This window comes from Aulonocara stuartgranti (assembly GCF_965226115.1).
Source record: "Aulonocara stuartgranti genome assembly, chromosome: 23".
Classification (NCBI taxonomy): Eukaryota; Metazoa; Chordata; class Actinopteri; order Cichliformes; family Cichlidae; genus Aulonocara; species Aulonocara stuartgranti.
The window spans coordinates 44,819,034-44,838,674 of NC_138958.1; the positions used below are offsets into that span (position 1 = coordinate 44,819,034).

At 42.2% G+C, this 19,641-nt stretch overlaps 2 protein-coding genes across 2 annotated transcripts in view; both read left to right on the forward strand.

The window, feature by feature from the left end:
- LOC309701482 (uncharacterized protein) overlaps positions 1-19,641 on the forward strand; it is a 2,150,955-nt gene that overhangs the window by 227,882 nt on the left and 1,903,432 nt on the right. The gene's annotated exons all lie outside the window — the stretch shown is intronic.
- LOC309700208 (NLR family CARD domain-containing protein 3-like) lies at positions 5,742-12,442 on the forward strand (the record flags this gene model as incomplete). Its single annotated transcript, XM_082523656.1, has 4 exons — positions 5,742-6,015; positions 10,415-12,185; positions 12,265-12,306; positions 12,439-12,442. 4 exons carry the CDS (start codon positions 5,742-5,744, stop codon positions 12,440-12,442), a joined length of 2,091 nt encoding a protein of 696 aa, XP_082379782.1.

Sequence of the window (19,641 nt, forward strand, 5' to 3'; positions counted from 1 at the left end):
CCTTGAAACAGTGGAATAAAAACTAAAGCAATGACAAATAATGATCCTCATCATCAACATTACTACCGAAATGTGAACTAGCAAGTACAGCCTGAGCCCATAGAAACAACATCTTTGTAATCTGTAACAGTTTTGGATTTTTGGACATGTTAAACAACTTTTAAAGGGTTTTTCACAAAGATGCTGAACATTAAATGCAGGATGCCACAGACATCCATTTTAGCCAACAATCTGCCATCTTCACCTCCAGTGTTCAAATAAAACGGAGACGTTGTGACATCAGCAGGAGACAGAGATCAGCTAGAGACACGCAGACAGTTTAAGCAGGCTGCTGTTCAAGTGGAGGCTGGTATGAATCCTGCTTCTGTTTATGTTTCCTGTTGAACAAAAACTTGACCAGAAACTGACATACCAACTTTCAGACTAGCAGATCCATCCTCCTTCCCTCCATCCTCTGTGTGTCCTTCTGTCTGACCTGCAGCTGAGAAACAGGTGTGAGGTGTCAGCTGTCAGGTAGGTGATGAGTGAAGAACAGAACAGAATCCATTTCCTCTTCAAACTGCTGTCAGACATGAGCTGTGTTCCAATTCGTCGGCTGCATCCTTCGGAGGACCCGGCCTTTGCGGTCTACGTGGGCCGGGATGGTGGGGACAGAGAGGCTGTAACTACATCTGCTGGTGTCACTGTGACCTCAGAGCAGTTTACATGAAACATGAAACGAATTACAACTTTTGCGATATTGACCAGCTCATGATGCAGAGTGTAGACTGTATCTGTGATAATGAAAATGATTTAAGGACTGGTTTATGACACGTCTATAAAAAATATAAAGTCTGTACAAATGTGAAACTACAAAGTTAAAAGCAGCTGGAACGACAGCTGTTCAAAGCTGAACACTTACATCAGCCAGAAGACAGAGTGAGTCCTCCATCTCTCTGAAGGAGGCCATCGTGGTGAGCACAGATGCAGCAGCAGTGTGGATGTGTCCACTCTCACAGTGTCTCTCTTTCAAGTTTGTCCTCACATTCTCAAAAAAAGAACATGTCTATGCAGATGCCCAGAGCCTAACAACACACCCGCTATAAAAACTTTTGCACCACCAGATTTTCATATACTTACATTTGAAAGTGTTCGTCTCCTGCATTAACTCCCACTTCGATCACTATCATTATCAGAACAATATCTCCTGTATGGCCCGCAATGAATCCTGGGATATGTTGGGCCACAAAGGACACACCTGACCCATCCTTCAAATTCAGGGAAATGAAGGACGCATTTGGAAGACTTCAAATTTGAACAGCCTTCGTCGCGTCCATGTGATACAATTTCCTACAAATGTGGCATTCGAAGCATCCTCTCCCTGAATTTGGAAACACCCAATGTGATGATAGAGAGCAGGAAGAACCAGTCTCAACAAGAGACACACACACCTGATTTCCTGTAACTGCAGAGGGGAGGAGCCACCCGAGCAGGTGGGAACAGGAAGAGGAACAGCTGAGCCTCCGTCAGAGCAGCAGGAGGACGGTGGAGCTGAGGCAGGGTGAGTGTTAACACCACATTGTTGTAGTTTTGCTGTCAGAGTCTCTGAGTGTGTTTGTTTGTGTGACTGTAGAGAGAAGAAGAGTCACAGTGAGCTCTGTAGCTGTGATTGGCTCAATAATCACCTTCAATGGACTGAACGCAGAGAACGAGCCGAGGAACCTGACAAACCTGTTTGTGTGTGTGTCTGTGTGTGTGTGTGTACCTGTTTAGACATGTTTGTGAGGACAAAGAGTTGGTATGCTACTATGTGGGCTAATAGAGTCCCACAAAATGGCCGTCCTCACGAGTTTGAGGATATTTTTGAGGCTTTTTGGTGTCCTCACTAAAATCTGAAAACAAGTGTCTGTGTGTGTGTCTGTGTGTGTATGTGTCATAAAGAGAGTCGAGTTCACGGTCGCACACTTTCTATCTCAGAGGCTGTATCCCAATTCTTCGGAGCCCCTCTGATGACATGGTCCAAAAAATAAATCAATTGTGGCCACAAAATACTACTTCGTGCGCACGAAATGCTAATTTGTGGGCACGAAACACTTGACCAATAACCGTGATCCTTCCCAGGCCCTTGCAGTTGGTTGACAATAAAATCTATCCCGGCGTCCAGGCCCTGTAAAGCAGCTGGGCTCTCAGTATCCTGTTTAAATGTCTCTCCGTAATAATGGTTCCTTGCATTGCAGGCTTTTCAAAATGCATTGTAGCTCATTCCCAGCCTAAAATAAAACTCACTCATACCGTCTCTGTCCACGGTGTATAGGTTTAGCCTACTCTCATGCTTGTGTCTCTACGCAGCTGTCCAGGAATTGTATCAATATGATGTTGCCACAAATGCGTAATTCGTTGCCACGTTATACCCATTTCGTGCTCTCGAAAATAGTATTTCGAGGGTATTTTGTGGCCACAATTTATTTATTTTTGGACCATGTCATCAGAGGGGCTCCGTACAATTCAGGTACTATTATTATACTATTAGTGTTAATTGTACTTTCTGCAGTGTTTAAATGATTACATATACACACAGTTACTGTCCCTCCACACATACGACTTGGTTCTCCTTCTATGCCCCAGCTTTGTTTACTTTTTCCCACCGAGGCTTCTAGACTTCTGATTGGCCAGCATTTCTGCACGGTTAGGAATATATCTCCACCTGTTGCTTTGGCATGTTCCTAGCAGTGTTTTCCTTCATTTCTGCCTTTACGTGTGGACGGGATTATTTTTGAAAACAAAAACGGAAAATCTCCGTTCTCAAAAATACCCGTGTACGTGTGGACGTAGCCTCAGTCTATGTATTTACTGCTTTGTGGTGAAGGTCCGTGTCTCATGTCAGTGTGTTTAGTTTGCGTTTCCTCTGTCTCATCTTGTCAATCACTCCCAGCTGTGTCCTGGGACAGGGATAAAGGGCAAAAAAACAAAAACCAACTAAATAAGCAGACAAAAAAAAAAAAAAATATATATATATATATATACACACACACATACATCAATCACCTGGATCACCTGTTGAGAAAGAAAAAAGAAAACAAGCAGAAGAAAACGAGAGCAATACAATAAACAACATCACAATGATATATAGTAATATAACAGTAAATACTAAATATTAAACATTATTGTGCAGCACATAAGATCAACAGAACACAGTGTGCTTTGAGGTACACTCTAAGAACTAAAACTGATAATTACTTAAATATTTTGGTGCAACACACTGACATTTTAGACCTTCTTCAGAATACTGTATATACTATGGGCATCATGGTGCTGATCCAGAATCCTTACATTATTATTTATTACTAGAGCTACAATAATAAAGCAATGAGGAGGGGGAAGTAATAAATATGAAATAATGTATTTATGATGATTCCATTTGTTTCACTATCCACTCTGTGCAGGGCAAAGCTTATTACATGTATAGAGATACAATCATTTTACTGCTGTAAAATCCAAATTTTGTCTTATTTAAAATATAAATCTAATATAATCTGCATCTTAATGTATGTTCTTTAAAATACAGCGTGTTTTTTAATATATTATAATTATAATAATGCATAATTATGTGGACATGTATATTAGATCGTTTTTTAGTGAAATATAATCCCCCCAGAAAGGCAGGAAATGCTCTGTAACTTACTTTAAAACTAAATATGTTCACTAAAACGGTGACAGAGCTACAGACCCATGACAGCCTTACACAGGTAGCCAGCAGCTATGACCAGCACTACATGTGCAGTTAATAAAAGGACAGGTAATGTTTGTCACGCTGTTGCACACACAGCACGCTCGTTTGTTTCAGTTCGTCAGTTGCAACAAGACAACTTACCAACGTGTACGTAATAAGCTAATACTCCTGTGTGCTACACACTACAGTGTACGCTGTACACCTACTTACTGGGTTTGTCGCATCAGTCTGTGTCTCTGAGTTAACTTGTGTTTCTCTTACAGCTCCGGACCGCAAAAAATGCGCGTGCTCTTTGTGAGCTCGTTCCCGGCTCGTAACCAGCGCGTTCTGCCGTCGAGGGCGATCATTGGTTAAATGTGATCATATGACTGATGCAAGCCAGATCCTTTTATTTAGCAAAACTGTGATTAATAGTTAAATATTATTGTTGAAGGGCACAGACAGGACTCCGCACGCACGCACACATTAAAAAAAAATAATACTTTTTTTTTTTTAAAAGTTGCCTCAACAAAAGGGCACCTTGGGCACCCATCAGGAAAGGGGCGGGTGCTCAAGCCCCTCTAGCCCCCCCCCCTCTGCACGTGCCTGTCGCAGAGAACGGGGGTGTGAGAAGACTCCAAAACCTCCCTCCGCCCGCTCATTGTAGTGTTGATGCATGTGTGTTCTAAGGTGCATTTCCCCAGCTTTGGAAAATTCAGAGCCACAGATGAAGCTGGGGTACACAAAAACTGTAAAGCCAGGTGGAAAAGGTTCAGATAAGATGTCTTCCTGTTCCCCCAGTACGTTAAAGGATCCTCTGATCTTGGAATGTTTCTCTCCGACACTCTCCACAATACTAAGGGGTTGGCAGTCCGTTATAATAAAACTCAGGACTGCATGGTCCAGAACAGACTTCCTAGGTGCTTGATTTCAAAATAATAAAACGCATGTTAATTAAAAAATGATGATAAAGCAGTTCAGTGTCAATATAGGCCGACCTGTGTTCATTCTCGGTGTGTTTGTCTCCTCATTTTCATGTTTGGTTCTGTAATGCCTGAACACTGAGGAGGTGCTTTTGATTGTGTAACAAAGCTCAGCAGAATAGAAAATAAATAATTTACACTGCAAGTCACATTGCTGTTTTTCCTATTCTGATAGATTACACTGAAACAAAGACAGACAAACTATTCCCTTATTTGCAGTTAAAAGATCAAAATGATCCCACACAGCAGAAACATTTTTTTTTCTTTCAAGCTCAATTTTGTTATGGAGAGATTTTTTTTTTTTGTTTTTTATCTTTGCGAGAGTAATTTTGGTTTTTTGGGGGGTTTTTTGGTGGCGACTCATCCCATTGACAGATGCAGATGCGGTACCTTTTAAACACAGTTTAGCGCGTTGGTAATGAGCGATACAGCAGCTGTATCGATCACGTGACTTTTTCTTAAAGCGACACACGCACCGATACAGGTTTCGCTCTGTGAGCTTGATACAAGCGTCGGTGCATCAGTGTTGTGGACCCATCACTACTATATAGTGATGTGTTGTGGTGCTTTGCTCCCACCCCTTGTGTTCCGTGTTTTCGTCTTCCCTTCGTGTAATTCTTCATATTCGTGTACTGTTAGTTTTCCCAGTTTAGGTTTTTGCTTAGTTTCCATGCTCACCTTCGCCATTTCTGTTTGTATCACCATGTGATGAATAAACTCACTTGCATCTGAGCTGCCTGCATAAAGGGTCCTTTAATAATTTACACACGGCTCGCAAACCGTGACAAAAACACTGGAAAAATTGGGCTGTTCTAAAACGTTTGACGGGTAGTGTATATATTTAGTTTATATATTTTCTTTATTTATAATAGTTTGTTTTATATTGTAGCAAAGTGTTACTTGGATACTTCTCTATGTGCTTCTTCATGTGCAATTTTGTTGCATTCTGAGCCTAAGAAATTTATTGTGATGAACTGCTGTTAGAATCAAGTTAAATTCTGATAAATCAGACAATTACCTCTCCAGCTGTTGTTACAGTCTTTGTTTATCGGGTCCTTACAGGGTAAAAGATGACGACACCTAAAGAAATCCTTCTGGGGACTTTGAAGGATTTGGGACGTGATGACTTTGAAGAATTTAAGTGGCATCTGAAGAACGGGTCTGTAGAAGGTTTACCAGCAATCCCAGAGAGTGAACTGGAGAATGCAGAGAGGACGAACATAGTGGATCTGATGTTTGATACCTACTCTATCAACACTTTTGAAGTTGCTAAAAATCTTTTGGGGAGGATAAACAGGAATGATCTGTTGGAGAATTTAAATAAAACCATCCCAGAACCCACAGGTAAGTCAGGGAATGACTAAACAAAAAATACATAAACAATAAAAACCTTAGTTAACATTACACAGGTGCCATTAAAATCCATATAAATAATAAATCCAAAACACTTGCCAACACTTTCAGGAGTGAGAGACTGCAGAAAGCCAACAGTTTGTGTTTTATGCATCTGCACAAATAACCTCCTGTGTACACACATGAATATCTGCTCTTTGGGTTGGTTTGATTAAAATGGGACCAGCAGCAGGTTTTCTGCCCATTTTACAGATTTATATTGTCAGATTGGTTTTAGAGCTGTTTTATCAACATAAATGAGGCGACAACAACAGTTTGGGACACGTCACAAATATGATCAAAGTGCTTTCTCTTAAATCTATTTACCAGTTGAAGGTAAAGTTAAAAAAATGGCTGCCATTTCTTTCTGCTGTTTGGAGACCCAAACAAAAAAATGCCCAGACAGTAAATGCTTTTTATTATGGTTGATAAACAGGACACTAAGGTGATTGGTCAAAGGTTGGAGGAAAGCCACAGTTCTCCTTATTTGACTGAAATCCACCATTTCAGCTCATGTTTTTTCTTCTGCAGCTTTCTGGGAGATTCCACTTCAGCCTTCTGCTGGCAACGCTCCAGTTACCAAGCTTCCCTTAGGCAGCATCATTAGAAGACATAGCATACATTTACACTGCTATGCAGATGATACCCAGCTCCATCTGTCCATGAAGTCAGATAACACACACCAATTAGTTAAACTGCAGGAACGTCTTAAAGACATAAAGACCTGGATGGCCGCTAACTTTCTGCTTCTTAATTCAGATCAAACTGAGGTTATTGTACTCGGCCCTGAAAATCTTAGAAATATGGTATCTAAGCAGATTCTTACTCTGGATGGCATTACCTTGGCCTCCAGTAACGCTGTGAGGAACCTTGGAGTCATTTTTGACCAGGACATGTCCTTCAACGCACATATTAAACAAATATGCAAGACTGCTTTCTTCCATTTGTGCAACATCTCTAAAGTTAGAAATATCCTGTCTCAGAGTGACGCTGAAAAACTAGTTCTGTCATGGTCCTGGGTCGTTCAGCGTTTTGTTTCATTTTTGGTATCACCTTGTGTACTTTGTGTTAATTCTGATTTTGTATTAGTTCTTAGGTTGATCTCTACCTGTGTCTTTCCTCTGTGTTCTGTTCGTGTCCCCGAGTTTGTGTTGTAAAACAGTCTGTTTCCTGTTTTACTTTGAAGGTTTGTGTCTCGTCTTGTGAATTAGGATCAGCTGTGCTCCCCTCCTGTGTGTCATTCCCTCATTACCTTGTGTGTATTTATAGTATGTGTCTGCCTGTGTTCCTCGTTGTGTCGTCTGCATTACTGTGTTAATCAGTGTTACTACTCGTCTCTCTATCCAGCCTTCTTTGTGTCATCTCTGTGTATTCCCCGCTGTCCTTATGTTTTCAGGTTTGTCTGTTACAGTGGCAAAAGTATTCGGCCCCCTTGAACTTTTCCACATTTTGTCACATTACAGCCACAAACATGAATCAGTTTTATTTGAATTCCAGGTGAAAGACCAACACAAAGCGGTGTACACGTGAGAAGTGGAATGAGAATCATACATGACTCCAAACATTTTTTACAAATAAATAACTGCAAAGTGGGGTGTGCGTAATTATTCAGCCCCCTTTGGTTTGAGTGCAGTCAGTTGCACATAGACGTTGCCTGATGAGTGCTAATGACTAAATAGAGTGCACCTGTGTGTAATCGAACAAGGCCGAACAAGGAGAGTGCTGATCCGAAATGCAGCCAAGAGGCCCATGGTGACTCTGGACGAGCTGCAGAGATCTACAGCTCAGGTGGGGGAATTATTAGTCGTGCACTGCACAAAGTTGGCCTTTATGGAAGAGTGGCAAGAAGAAAGCCATTGTTAACAGAAAACCATAAGAAGTCCCGTTTGCAGTTTGCCACAAGCCATGTGGGGGACACAGCAAACATGTGGAAGAAGCTGCTCAGGTCAGATGAGACCAAAATGGAACTTTTTGTTCAAAATGCAAAACGCTATGTGTGGTGGAAAACTAACAGTGCACATCACTCTGAACACACCATCCCCACTGTCAAATATGGTGGTGGCAGCATCATGCTCTGGGGGTGCTTCTCTTCAGCAGGGACAGGGAAGCTGGTCAGAGTTGATGGGAAGATGGATGGAGCCAAATACAGGGCAATCTTGGAAGAAACCCTCTTGGAGTCTGCAAAAGACTTGAGACTGGGGCGGAGGTTCCCCTTCCAGCAGGACAACGACCCTGAACATAAAGCCAGGGCAACAATGGAGTGGTTTAAAACAAAACATGTCCATGTGTTAGAACGGCCCAGTCAAAGTCCAGATCTAAATCCAATCAGGAGTCTGTGGCAAGATCTGAAAACTGCTGTTCACAAACGCTGCCCATCTAATCTGCCTGAGCTGGAGCTGTTTTGCAAAGAAGAATGGGCAAGAATTTCAGTCTGTAGATGTGCAAAGCTGGTAGAGACAGACCCTAAAAGACTGGCAGCTGTAACTGCAGCAAAAGCTGGTTCTACAAAGTATTGACTCAGGGGGCTGAATAATTACGCACACCCCACTTTGCAGTTATTTATTTGTACAAAATGTTTGGAATGATGTATGATTTTCGTTCCACTTCTCACGTGTGCACCACTTTGTGTTGGTCTTTCACCTGGAATTCCACTAACATTGATTCATGTTTGTGGCTGTAATGTGACAAAATGTGGAAAAGTTCAAGGGGGCCGAATACTTTTGCAAGCCACTGTAGTTTGTCCAGTTTAGGTTTATGTTTAGTTCTGCCCTCACCTTGGTTTGTTCACTGTAAATAAAACCTCACTCGCATCTCCACCACTGTCTGCAACTTGGGTCCTCATTTAACTCCACCGCACGACTGCTGCCCCAGCCGTGACAAGTTTATGCATTTATTACGTCAAGGCTGGATGACTGTAATTCATTATTATCAGCAAGTCCTAAAAACTCGCTGAAAAGGCTTCAGTTAATCCAAAATGCTGCAGCAAGAGTCCTGACAGGGACTAGAAAGAGAGAGCAGATTTCTCCTGTATCGACTTCCTGTTAAATCCAGAATTGAATTCAAAATCCTGCTCCTCACATACAAGGTCTTAAATAATCAGGCCCCATCTTATCTTAATGACCTTGTAGTACCATATCCCCCTATTAGAGCACTTCGCTCTCGCTCTGCAGGCCTACTTGTTGTTCACAGAGTATTTAAAAGTAGAATGGGAGGCAGAGCCTTCAGTTTTCAGGACCCAAAAAGATAGTTGGGTTTTTTCTGTTGTATTATTGTAGGTTCTTTATCTTACAATATAAAGCACATTGGGGTGACTGTTGTTGTTATTTGGAGGAATTAATAAAAAAAACTTTTATACTTGAAATTCTTTCATTTATTCTACATATTTATTCATCACTGGCTCCATAGTGTTGTTTATGTAATATGTGAAATGTTGCTAGTATTGATTTGGTGCTGTATAAATAAACATAATTAAATCGAATGTGTCTCTATAAAACCTGCCCTCAGTTATAACCCAAGTGTCAGGGCTCAATGGCTCATGAAAAGGAATGGAGTCAAGCACAGAACCAAAAAACGGAGGCTGAGTGACTTTTAACAGAAATGTATTTTACTAGATTTCTTGACGGAGAAAGCTGAATCACGGCTAAATTCAACAGCAAGCGAGGTATTATGAGAAGTGCAGAGCTGAGGCCAGAACATAAGCTGAGGCAGGTCAAAGGAACAACAGGGGCAGAATCGGGCAAATAGAAACTATCCAGGATCACTGGAACAAAGGAGATAATAATCAGAGTGGTCCACAGTGTAGTGAATGAGTCCAAGATTTAAAAACTAAGAGGTGTTACGTGGCTGCAGGTGGAGATCAGCTGGAGGAGGAGATGAATTAAATCTGGGTACAGAGTGAGATGTGGGTGCACAGGGAGGCAGGCAGGTGAGGATGGCAGTTTGCAAGAGGGAGTTTTCCCAGCAGTGGCAGGCCAGAATCCTGAGGCGTGACTTATGGCGAGAGTTGGAAGATGTATCCAGGTGCCGACTAGGGAACAGGAAAAGAGGGTTACGCGAAACAAGCTGAGGAGCACAAGACAAAATGTGAGGCAGAGAACTGACTGTGGTAAGCAGACAATCTGGAGAAGGTTCATTGTGAGTGCTGCTCATAAATACTGCCGGAGTAATTGGCAACAGGTGAGGAGCAGGGAGGAGTGAGGAGGGCTCCACCCAGGGGAGGAGAGCTGATGCTGTGGAAAGTTACTCAGACTCACTCGGATCATGACACCAAGAGTCCAGTGAACTGAACACATAACCACAGTAACCAGAATGCAGTTTTCTCATTTGTGTCATTTGCTGTTTATTCATGCAGAGATTCTCACTGAGTGTCAGCTCAAACTCAAGTCAGACCTGAAACAGAAGTTCCAGTGTGTGCTCGAGGGGATTTCTACAACAGAAAACCCGACCCTCCTGAGTCAGATCTACACAGAGCTCTACATCACAGGGGGAGGGACTGCAGAGGTCAATGATGAACATGAGGTCAGACAGATTGAAACAGCATCCAGGAAACCAGACAGACCAGAAACAACCATCAGACAAGAAGACATCTTTAAACTCCCACCTGGAAGAGATAAACCAATCAGAACAGTGCTGACAATGGGAGTGGCTGGCATTGGGAAAACAGTCCTAACACAGAAGTTCACTCTGGACTGGGCTGAAGACAAAGCCAACCAGGACATCCAGTTCATGTTTCCATTCACTTTCAGAGAGCTGAATCTGCTGAAAGAGGAAAAGTTCAGCTTGGTGGAACTTGTTCATCACATCTTTACTGAAACCAAAAAAGCAGGAATCTACATCTTTGAAGACTTCCAGGTTGTGTTCATCTTTGATGGTCTGGATGAGTGTCGACCTCCTCTGGACTTCCACAAAACTGCAATCCTGACTGACCCTAGAAAGTCCACCTCAGTGGATGTGCTGCTGATAAACCTCATCAGGGGGAAACTGCTTCCCTCTGCTCGCCTCTGGATAACCACACGACCTGCAGCAGCCAATAAGATCCTTTGTGACATTGTTGACATGGTGACAGAAGTCAGAGGGTTCACTGACCCACAGAAGGAGGAGTACTTCAGGAAGAGATTCAGAGATGAGGAGCAGGCCAGCAGCATCATCTCCCACATCAAGACATCACGAAGCCTCCACATCATGTGCCACATCCCAGTCTTCTGCTGGATCACTGCTACAGTTCTGGAGTTTGTCATGAAGAACAAAGAGAGTCAAGATCTGCCTAAGACTCTCACAGAGCTCTACCTACGCCTTGTGCTATTTCACCTAAAAACGAAGGACATCAAGTATGATGGAGGAGCTGAGACAGAGTCATGCAGGAAGATCATTGAGTCTCTGGGAAAACTGGCCTTTGATCAGCTGCAGAAAGGAAACCTGATCTTCTATAAATCAGACCTGACAGAGTGTGGCATCGATATCAGAGCAGCCTCAGTGTACTCAGGAGTGTTCACACAGATCTTTAAAGCTGATGAGTGCCACATGTTCAACAACGTTGTTTACTGTTTCGTCCATCTGAGCATTCAGGAGTTCTTTGCTGCTCTTCATGTCTATCTGACCTTCATCAACTCTGGAGTCAACCTGCTTAAGAAACAATCTCCTCTCTTTAAAATCTTCCAGAAAACACTTACTGTAAAAGACTTCTACCAGAGTGCTGTGGACAAAGCCTTAGAGAGTCCAAATGGACACCTGGACTTGTTCCTCCGCTTCCTCCTGGGTCTTTCACTGCAGACCAATCAGAATCTCCTATGCATACTGACACAGACAAGAAGTAGCTCACAGACCAATCAGGAAACAGTTCACTACATCAAGAAGAAGCTCAGTGGGAAACTGTCTGCAGAGAAAAGCATCAACCTGTTCCACTGTCTGAATGAACTGGATGATCGTTCTCTAGTGGAGGAGATCCAACAGTCCCTGAGATCAGGACGTCTCTCCACAGATCAACTGTCTCCTGCTCAGTGGTCGGCTCTGGTCTTCATCTTACTGTCATCAGATCTGGATGAGTTCGACCTGAAGAAATACTCCCGTTCAGAGAAGGCATTTTTGAAGCTGCTGCCAGTGGTCAAAGCCTCCAAGAAAGTGCTGTAAGTGAATCTATGAACAAATATGTTTAATAATGCTAGATGAATAAAAGAATATGTCTCCATTGTTATTCTTCCTCAGGCTGAGAGATTGTGAACTCTCTGAAAGAAGCTTTGAAGCTTTGTCTGAAATTCTCAGCTCCCCATCCAATCATCTGAGAGAGCTGGACCTGAGCTCGAACTACCTGCAGGATTCAGACTTGGATTTGCTGTGTGTTGGACTAAAGAGTCCTGACTGTAAACTTGAAACTCTCAGGTAAGGATACAGACGTTTTGACACTTTTTGACTCTTAAATCTGTAAGTTTATCTTGATGCGGACGTTCAAAGTCAGCACAATTTTCCTTTTAAGTTCCTGAGTTTATATTTTTGACTGTCAGGTTGTCTGGACAGATGTTTTTATTTTATTTTATTTTTTTACTTGTCCCTAAAGTCAGAACTAAACCCACATGTAGATGACTTTCTGTTACTGGAGCAGCCTTCCTGAAGACAGCAGTGTGTTTTCATGCTTTTAAAGCCAAACTCACCTTTCTGACCTGGCTTTCATTTATTATCTATTTTTGTTTGTTTATTATGTATTTATTTCTACTGTTTAACTACTGCTCACATCTTTTATCCTCCTTTTTAATTGTTCATTTCTTTTTACCCAGTGTTTCTATATTGCACTTTGTATTTGTCATCTATATTTATCATGCACTACTTTGCTCATTTATTGTTTGGTTTTAATGTTATTAAATTCCGGTCCTTTGGTATTCTTTACGGCCAAAAAGACACGGCTCAAAAGCGGTCTTTTTACTTTAAAAATGATCTTTATTTTACATATCCGTATATGGAGACCTGAACACACAACCCCAGGTCTGAAGCACAAAACAGGAAGCCTAGTCATTTATATAGACGTCACACACACTTTACGTTTCGATCAAACACTCTGCTTAGTTTCACTTTTCGCTGGAAAAAGCATGTAATATCCTCTTAGACAACCTCTGAGGCCGTCACGGAGCAGCTGTATTTGTACTGACATTAGATTACACACAGGTGCACTCTATTTAGTCATTAGCACTCATCAGGCAATGTCTATGGGCAACTGACTGCACTCAGACCAAAGGGGGCTGAATAATTACACACACCCCACTTTGCAGTTATTTATTTGTAAAAAATGTTTGGAATCATGTATGATTTTCATTCCTCTTCTCACATGTGCACCACTTTGTGTTGGTCTTTCACCTGGAATTCCAATAAAATTGATTCATGTTTGTGGCTGTAATGTGACAAAATGTGGAAAAGTTCAAGGGGGCCGAATACTTTTACAAGCCACTGTATTAATCCCCCGGGTGGTTTTCACACAGCTGAATAAACGTCAAACAGAAAACTGATTAAGCAGAAGTGTGAGATGGTCGAGAGTTTACTCCAGTGTCCTGTTATATTTTAGATAGCAAGGAGCAGACAGCTGAGTTTATTAAACTCCACCGAGACAGCGGTGATGCTAATCTGAAGGCTAGACCGTCCCATTTCATAGCCGTTTACTTCTGGCCTACCCGACCTTCTGAGGACCCGGCCCACATAGACCACGAAGTCCGGGTCCTCAGGAGGATGCAGAACGAAGTGACAGCTCCCCAAAAACGAAGCCAAAACACCTCTATCGCCCCCTGGTGTCTGGCTGCAGTATAGGTCATAAACCCCGCCTCCTCCATGTTAGCGGATGGGACTGGGGACAGACTAAAATAAATTTATTCTCCTCAGATATTTTTCCAAAGATTCTTTCTTTTCTTATCAATAGTTCTCATCACGCTGATTTATGTCCAAGTTTGATTCTAATTCCGACAGCGGTGATGTTAAAATGGGGTGTAACTAGGGTTGCCAACCGTCCCTTAAAATACGGAATCGTCCCGTATTTCGAAACAAAAGTACACGTCCCGTATTGAGCTAATAAGGGACGCACTTTGTCCCGTAATACAGTGAGAATCAAAAGTAGTCTATAAATGTTTATGGAATTAACACTTTGTTTGAAAACATAATTCCCAGCCCCTCTCCTGCTTTGTGACCAATGAGCTGACAGCACACTTATGACAATTCGAGTATGACAATTCAGATTACCGCTCATCTCATTGGTCGAGGAAAGGTCGCTTGCGGAGAAAATACCGGAAGACAACAGATGACCACAACAAGAAGCATGGCCAACAGGGGAACAAACGCCGACTCTGCGGTGCAAGTCTCGGACGACAGTACACCTAAAGCTGGGCAAACACTGTGCGATTTTTTCAGTCACGTTATTCAGCTCCTGCTCAAACTGCACGATTGACTCGCAGGGGTTAGAAGTTCGTATGTCACGATGTACTCTCACACTATACCGCCCGATGCTCTGATGCGACCTGAGTGCTCACACTGTGCCTCCATAAAATGAAGGTTATAGCAGAAAATCTGTCGCTCTCTGTCTTTCACTCACACAGACACACCACCACCATCAACTTTGCTAAATTGCTAATGAAAAACATTGATCAGGCAGCTGTGATTGAGCAGCAGTGTAGATCCAACTATTTTCACGGTTGTTGTGGTCGTGATAATTTTGTGAGGCCACATCGAAAAGGCTCGGATGAGCTTTCCAAAGTTCTACAAGTTGTGCCTCCATCGCTTGTGTCCAGATCACACGCTGCACAGCCGTGCTGCTCCGTCTTTTTCACCGACGTTTACGTGTTTGCGCGTGAGCAGTGTGAGCGCCTGTGGTGACACCCTCACGAGCGATTGATGATCGGGAGCTGGTCGTGAGGTGTTAATCACTTCTCGTTACCCCACGTATACTGCACGACGCACGATGAAGGCCAAAATCGGTCCGATCACTCAAAAATCGTCTCAAAATGGGCCAAAAACCGCACAGTGTGAGCCCAGCATTAGAGCAGCAATGTTTGTTCCCCTCAGAGAAAGGGAAGAATAGGAAAAGGAAAACACCTGGCTGGAAAAAGTTAATATGGGCATGTGCAGTCAATATCAGCGCTATGTGGCCAGAAGTGTGATAATATAACTTATTTTGTGTAATAAACAACTGCAAGGATAGATGATTACAACAAATTGATGACTAATACATAAAAGTAATACATAGATGAATAATGATGATGAGTTATGATGCATAATCATGGGAACAAGCGGGTTTACAAACAGGAGCAGCTGATTAGCATTAGAAAAGCTGAAATAATACCTCAACTGAAGCCAATTGTACTAAATGCACTAAATGTGTACTGTTACAAGAATATTTTTCTTTCTATTCTTTTCTATTATTTTAAGTTAAGCAGGACAGAGTTCTTTTAAAGAAAGATTTACTTATATTCTCAAAAGTTAAGCATGACAGGCTTCTGTTTAAGAAAGAGACCTGTTTTACTGTGTTAATGTTGTCATTTTGAGCTAAAAATAAATGGCTAAATGATCATTTGTTTCACATGTGTTCATATCACAAAGAATAGAATATGCAGCTACTTAAATCAACTTCAAGTCAAATGGTTAAAAAAATAATTTCACACACAAAAAAAGAGCTAGAAAATTCACCACACTGGGAAGGGTGAAGACAACTGGGTCGCCCGGCCCTGGCCACGAGGTGTCCCTTATTTATTTTTCAGGGAGTTGGCAACCCTAGGTGTAACGTCATCATAGCAGCTTTGACCGGCAGCTGCAGTCACGGAGAAACTTGCGTATCTCTGTTCGGGAATAGCAGATAGAGGTAGGCTCTGAGAGGACGGCCAGCGTTTACGCTACGAAGACACGACCAAGTGTTTTAACCTGACAGCCTGAGGTGTTCTTCAGTAAACTGGACTACCCGACAGAAGGACCCGAGGCCCCGCTGCACTTTTTCGGTAAGTTAAACGTGTTTGTAAGCTACTCCGTAACTACCGTCCTTAGCTCGGTCCTGAGACCTAGCTAGCTAAGATGAGCACTCGGCCGTCAGGGTTTGTTTAGCTAACCCGTGCAGGTGAATGAATTTACTCTGACTAAAGAAATCAAGAGAAACGCCCCGGGCTGCTCAGTCACTAATTACCGTTACTGTACTTTTATTACAAGTGTTATACTGTAAAGGCAACAGGCTGCACCCCGCTGCAGCTCCTGTGCAGAGCTGAATATTAAATATCTTATTAAACAGCACCATGTTTTCAGTCTCCACATGTGTAAAGACAGTAACACCAACTTTAAAAACCTGGCACTTCAGTAACTCCTCATTAATCTGTAAAAACCGATCAAATAGCAAAGGCAAGGCAAGTTTATTTGTATAGCACAATTCAACAACAAGGTGATTCAAAGTGCTTTACAGAGACATTAGAAACAAAAACAAATAAAAAGCATGATTTAAAATTGATTAAAACAAGCTAACTAATTAACAAACAAACAAAACAGTATATAAAATCAAAACAGATAAAATCAGAACAGTAGATAAAATCAGTAGTTAAAATGTAAGTTTTGAAATTTAAGCTTAAAGTGTGGATTTGGTGCTTTATTCAAATGCAGCTGAGAACAGGTGAGTCTTCAACCTGGATTTAAATAAACTGAGTGTTTCAGCTGATCTGAGGCTTTCTGGGAGTTTGTTCCAGATATAAGGAGCATAAAAGCTGAATGCAGCTTCTCCGTGTCTGGTTCTGACTCTGGGAACTGATAAAAGACCGGATCCAGATGACCTGAGGGATCTGGAAGGTTCATACTGGGTCAGGAGGTCACTGATGTATTTTGGTCCTAAACCATTCAGAGCTTTATAGACCAGCATCAGAACTTTAAAGTCTATCCTCTGACGGACAGGCAGCCAGTGTAAAGACCTCAGAGCTGGACTGATGTGGTCCACTTTTTTGGTCTTAGTGAGGACTCGAGCAGCAGAGTTCTGAATGAGCTGTAGTTGTCTGACTGATTTTTTTAGGTAGACCTGTAAAGATGCTGTTACAGTAATCAAGCCTACTAAAGATGAATGCATGGACTAGTTTTTCCAGGTCCTGTTGAGACATCAGATCTTTTGTCCTTGAAATATTCTTGAGGTGATAGTAAGCTGACTTAGTTATTGTCTTAATGTGTTTGTGGAATACGCTAGGCACAGACACGCGCACACGCAGGTATGTATTGCCAAGATCCACATTTATTGATTTTGTCACAGTTCAGTTGGTCGCATAGACTGACAGCTCGCCAACCCAGCTGATGTGTGTCTCTCTTTTCCTTTCACTCGGCGCTCCTCTCCGTCTCACTATAACACAGGGGAGGGAAACCATCATCAGACACCATCACCATCAGCTGTCCTTACCGCCCTCGCAGCGCCGCCCCGTTGAGCCTTCTGCTCCATTCCTCCCCTGCAGCCGCGCCCGGGGCCACGCCTCCGCCACAGTGTTTTTCTAAGTTTAGGTCTGCGTCCATCACTACACCCAAATTTCTCGCCTGGTTTGTGGTTTTTAGGTGTATAGATTGAAGTTCTCTGGTGACCTGTAATCGTTTTTCTTTTGCGCCAAAGACTATTACCTCAGTTTTGTTTTTGTTTAGCTGGAGAAAATTGTGGCACAACCAGTCATTAATTTCCTCAATGCATTTACCAAGAGCCTGTACAGGGCCTCGGTCTCCTGGTGACATTGTGATATATATTTGTGTGTCATCTGCATAGCTGTGGTAGTTTATTTTGTTGTTCTTTATAATCTGTGCCAGTGGGAGCATGTAGATGTTAAACAGAAGGGGTCTCAAGATGGAACCTTGGGGAACTCCACATGTGATACTTGTCTGCTCAGATGTGAAGTTACCTATTGATACAAAGTAGCCCGATATTTACTGAAACCAACGACTTCCTCTTGGCAGCTTAAGTTAAAATTAGTGATGGGCAGATGAAGCTTCATGAAGCACTGAAGCTTTTCATCCAATTGGTTCACCCCAGCGCAAAGCTTCTTGAAGCTTCATTTGCTCTAGTAGGACACCTACTGGACGTAAAAATATTAGTTGGCATGAATTCGAAGAGTGTGGCCTTTTGCACACAGCCTGTAAATGTCAACAACAAAAGGAGTGTGTAAAACATCTATATTGTAGTGATGGCAGTATACTGTGTATATTTATACTGGCAGTATGGAAAATGATCATTTGGAAATGCTTAAAATGGAAATGATCATTTACTGTGAGGTGAGGTGTGGTTGGGGTGTGGTTGTGCTTTTGTAACGTGCCTGTTCACATTTTATTCTGTAAAAACTAAATTTCCACTGCTTTTATGACCTTTTTAATGGGGAGAACATAGGTAGGTTTTAATGATTTAACAAATCTTTTAAATCCTTTGTCCTCCACAATGCTAAATGGCTGGGAGTCCTCGATCACCATGCTAACCAGGTCTTCATCTATTTGAGATTGTTCTCCTGAGGAAAGACAATAAAGACAAAGCACATCCTTCTCTTCTTAGCTGGCTCCATTCTCTCCTGACTTTCTCTCCTCACTCTCATAAACCTCCAAACTCTCACTAACCGCAACTCTCCATCAAACACCCACATTTTGAATGGAGTCTGAGGGGTTTATATCTGTCATAGCTCGCAGCAAAGTTCGAACCACTTCATGAACCAGTCACGTGGTACAGCCGGGCAGCGAGGCTTCGGACGTCATCATTTTCAGCTCCTCCCATAAATGAAGCAAGCCTCGATACGCGCATCGCGGAAACGCCCCCTCCATTACTCGACACAAGCTTCGAAGCCTCGATACAGAACGTCACATCACTAGTTAAAATGTTTGTTTAATTTTTCCACTGATTAATTTTTTAGCACTGACTGTATTTTTTATACTGAGTTTGTTGCAAATATTCAGGTTAAAAACTGTCTGAAATATTGTTAATGAGGTATGTTCACAAAGACACATGTGCAGAACTCTGTACAGCTTCCATCCTTTAAGACAAATAGTTTGAAGCATTAATATTTCTTCTTCAATACCAGTGCTGATACCAGTGCTGATACCAGTGCTGATACCAGTGCTGATACCAGTGCTGATACCACCTCCGTATGTTGTGACCAGGATGCAGCAGCACTGAAACCTGCTCCATCATCACATCTTTGCAGATGTCCATTTATAAAGCTCCAACAACTCAAAGGTGAACATGATATAGGAACATCTGTTCGTATATAAGGCTTTTTTTAAATAAACAGCTCATATGTCAGCTGTCAGCAGAACTGTAGGACTGAAAAAATGTAAGAGAAGAGAAGAACACTCCCGAGTGTGTGAGGACAGAAGGATCAGCTTTATTTCAGATTTGAGAGATAAACTTTATATTTCAGTTTGTGATGATTGTGTTCTCGTTGTGATTACAGGAGCCGTCCTCAGATTCAGACCTCAGCACCACCCAGTGACAGCAGACAGATCATCCTATAGCTTCACTCTTTGTAGTAACTCCATAATTAACTGATGAAAACAGTCCAAAGGTTAAAGTACCACATGCGCTGTCAGTGACAGCTGCAGCTGTTTAAAGATAAAGTTAAAAGGATGAATCACCCA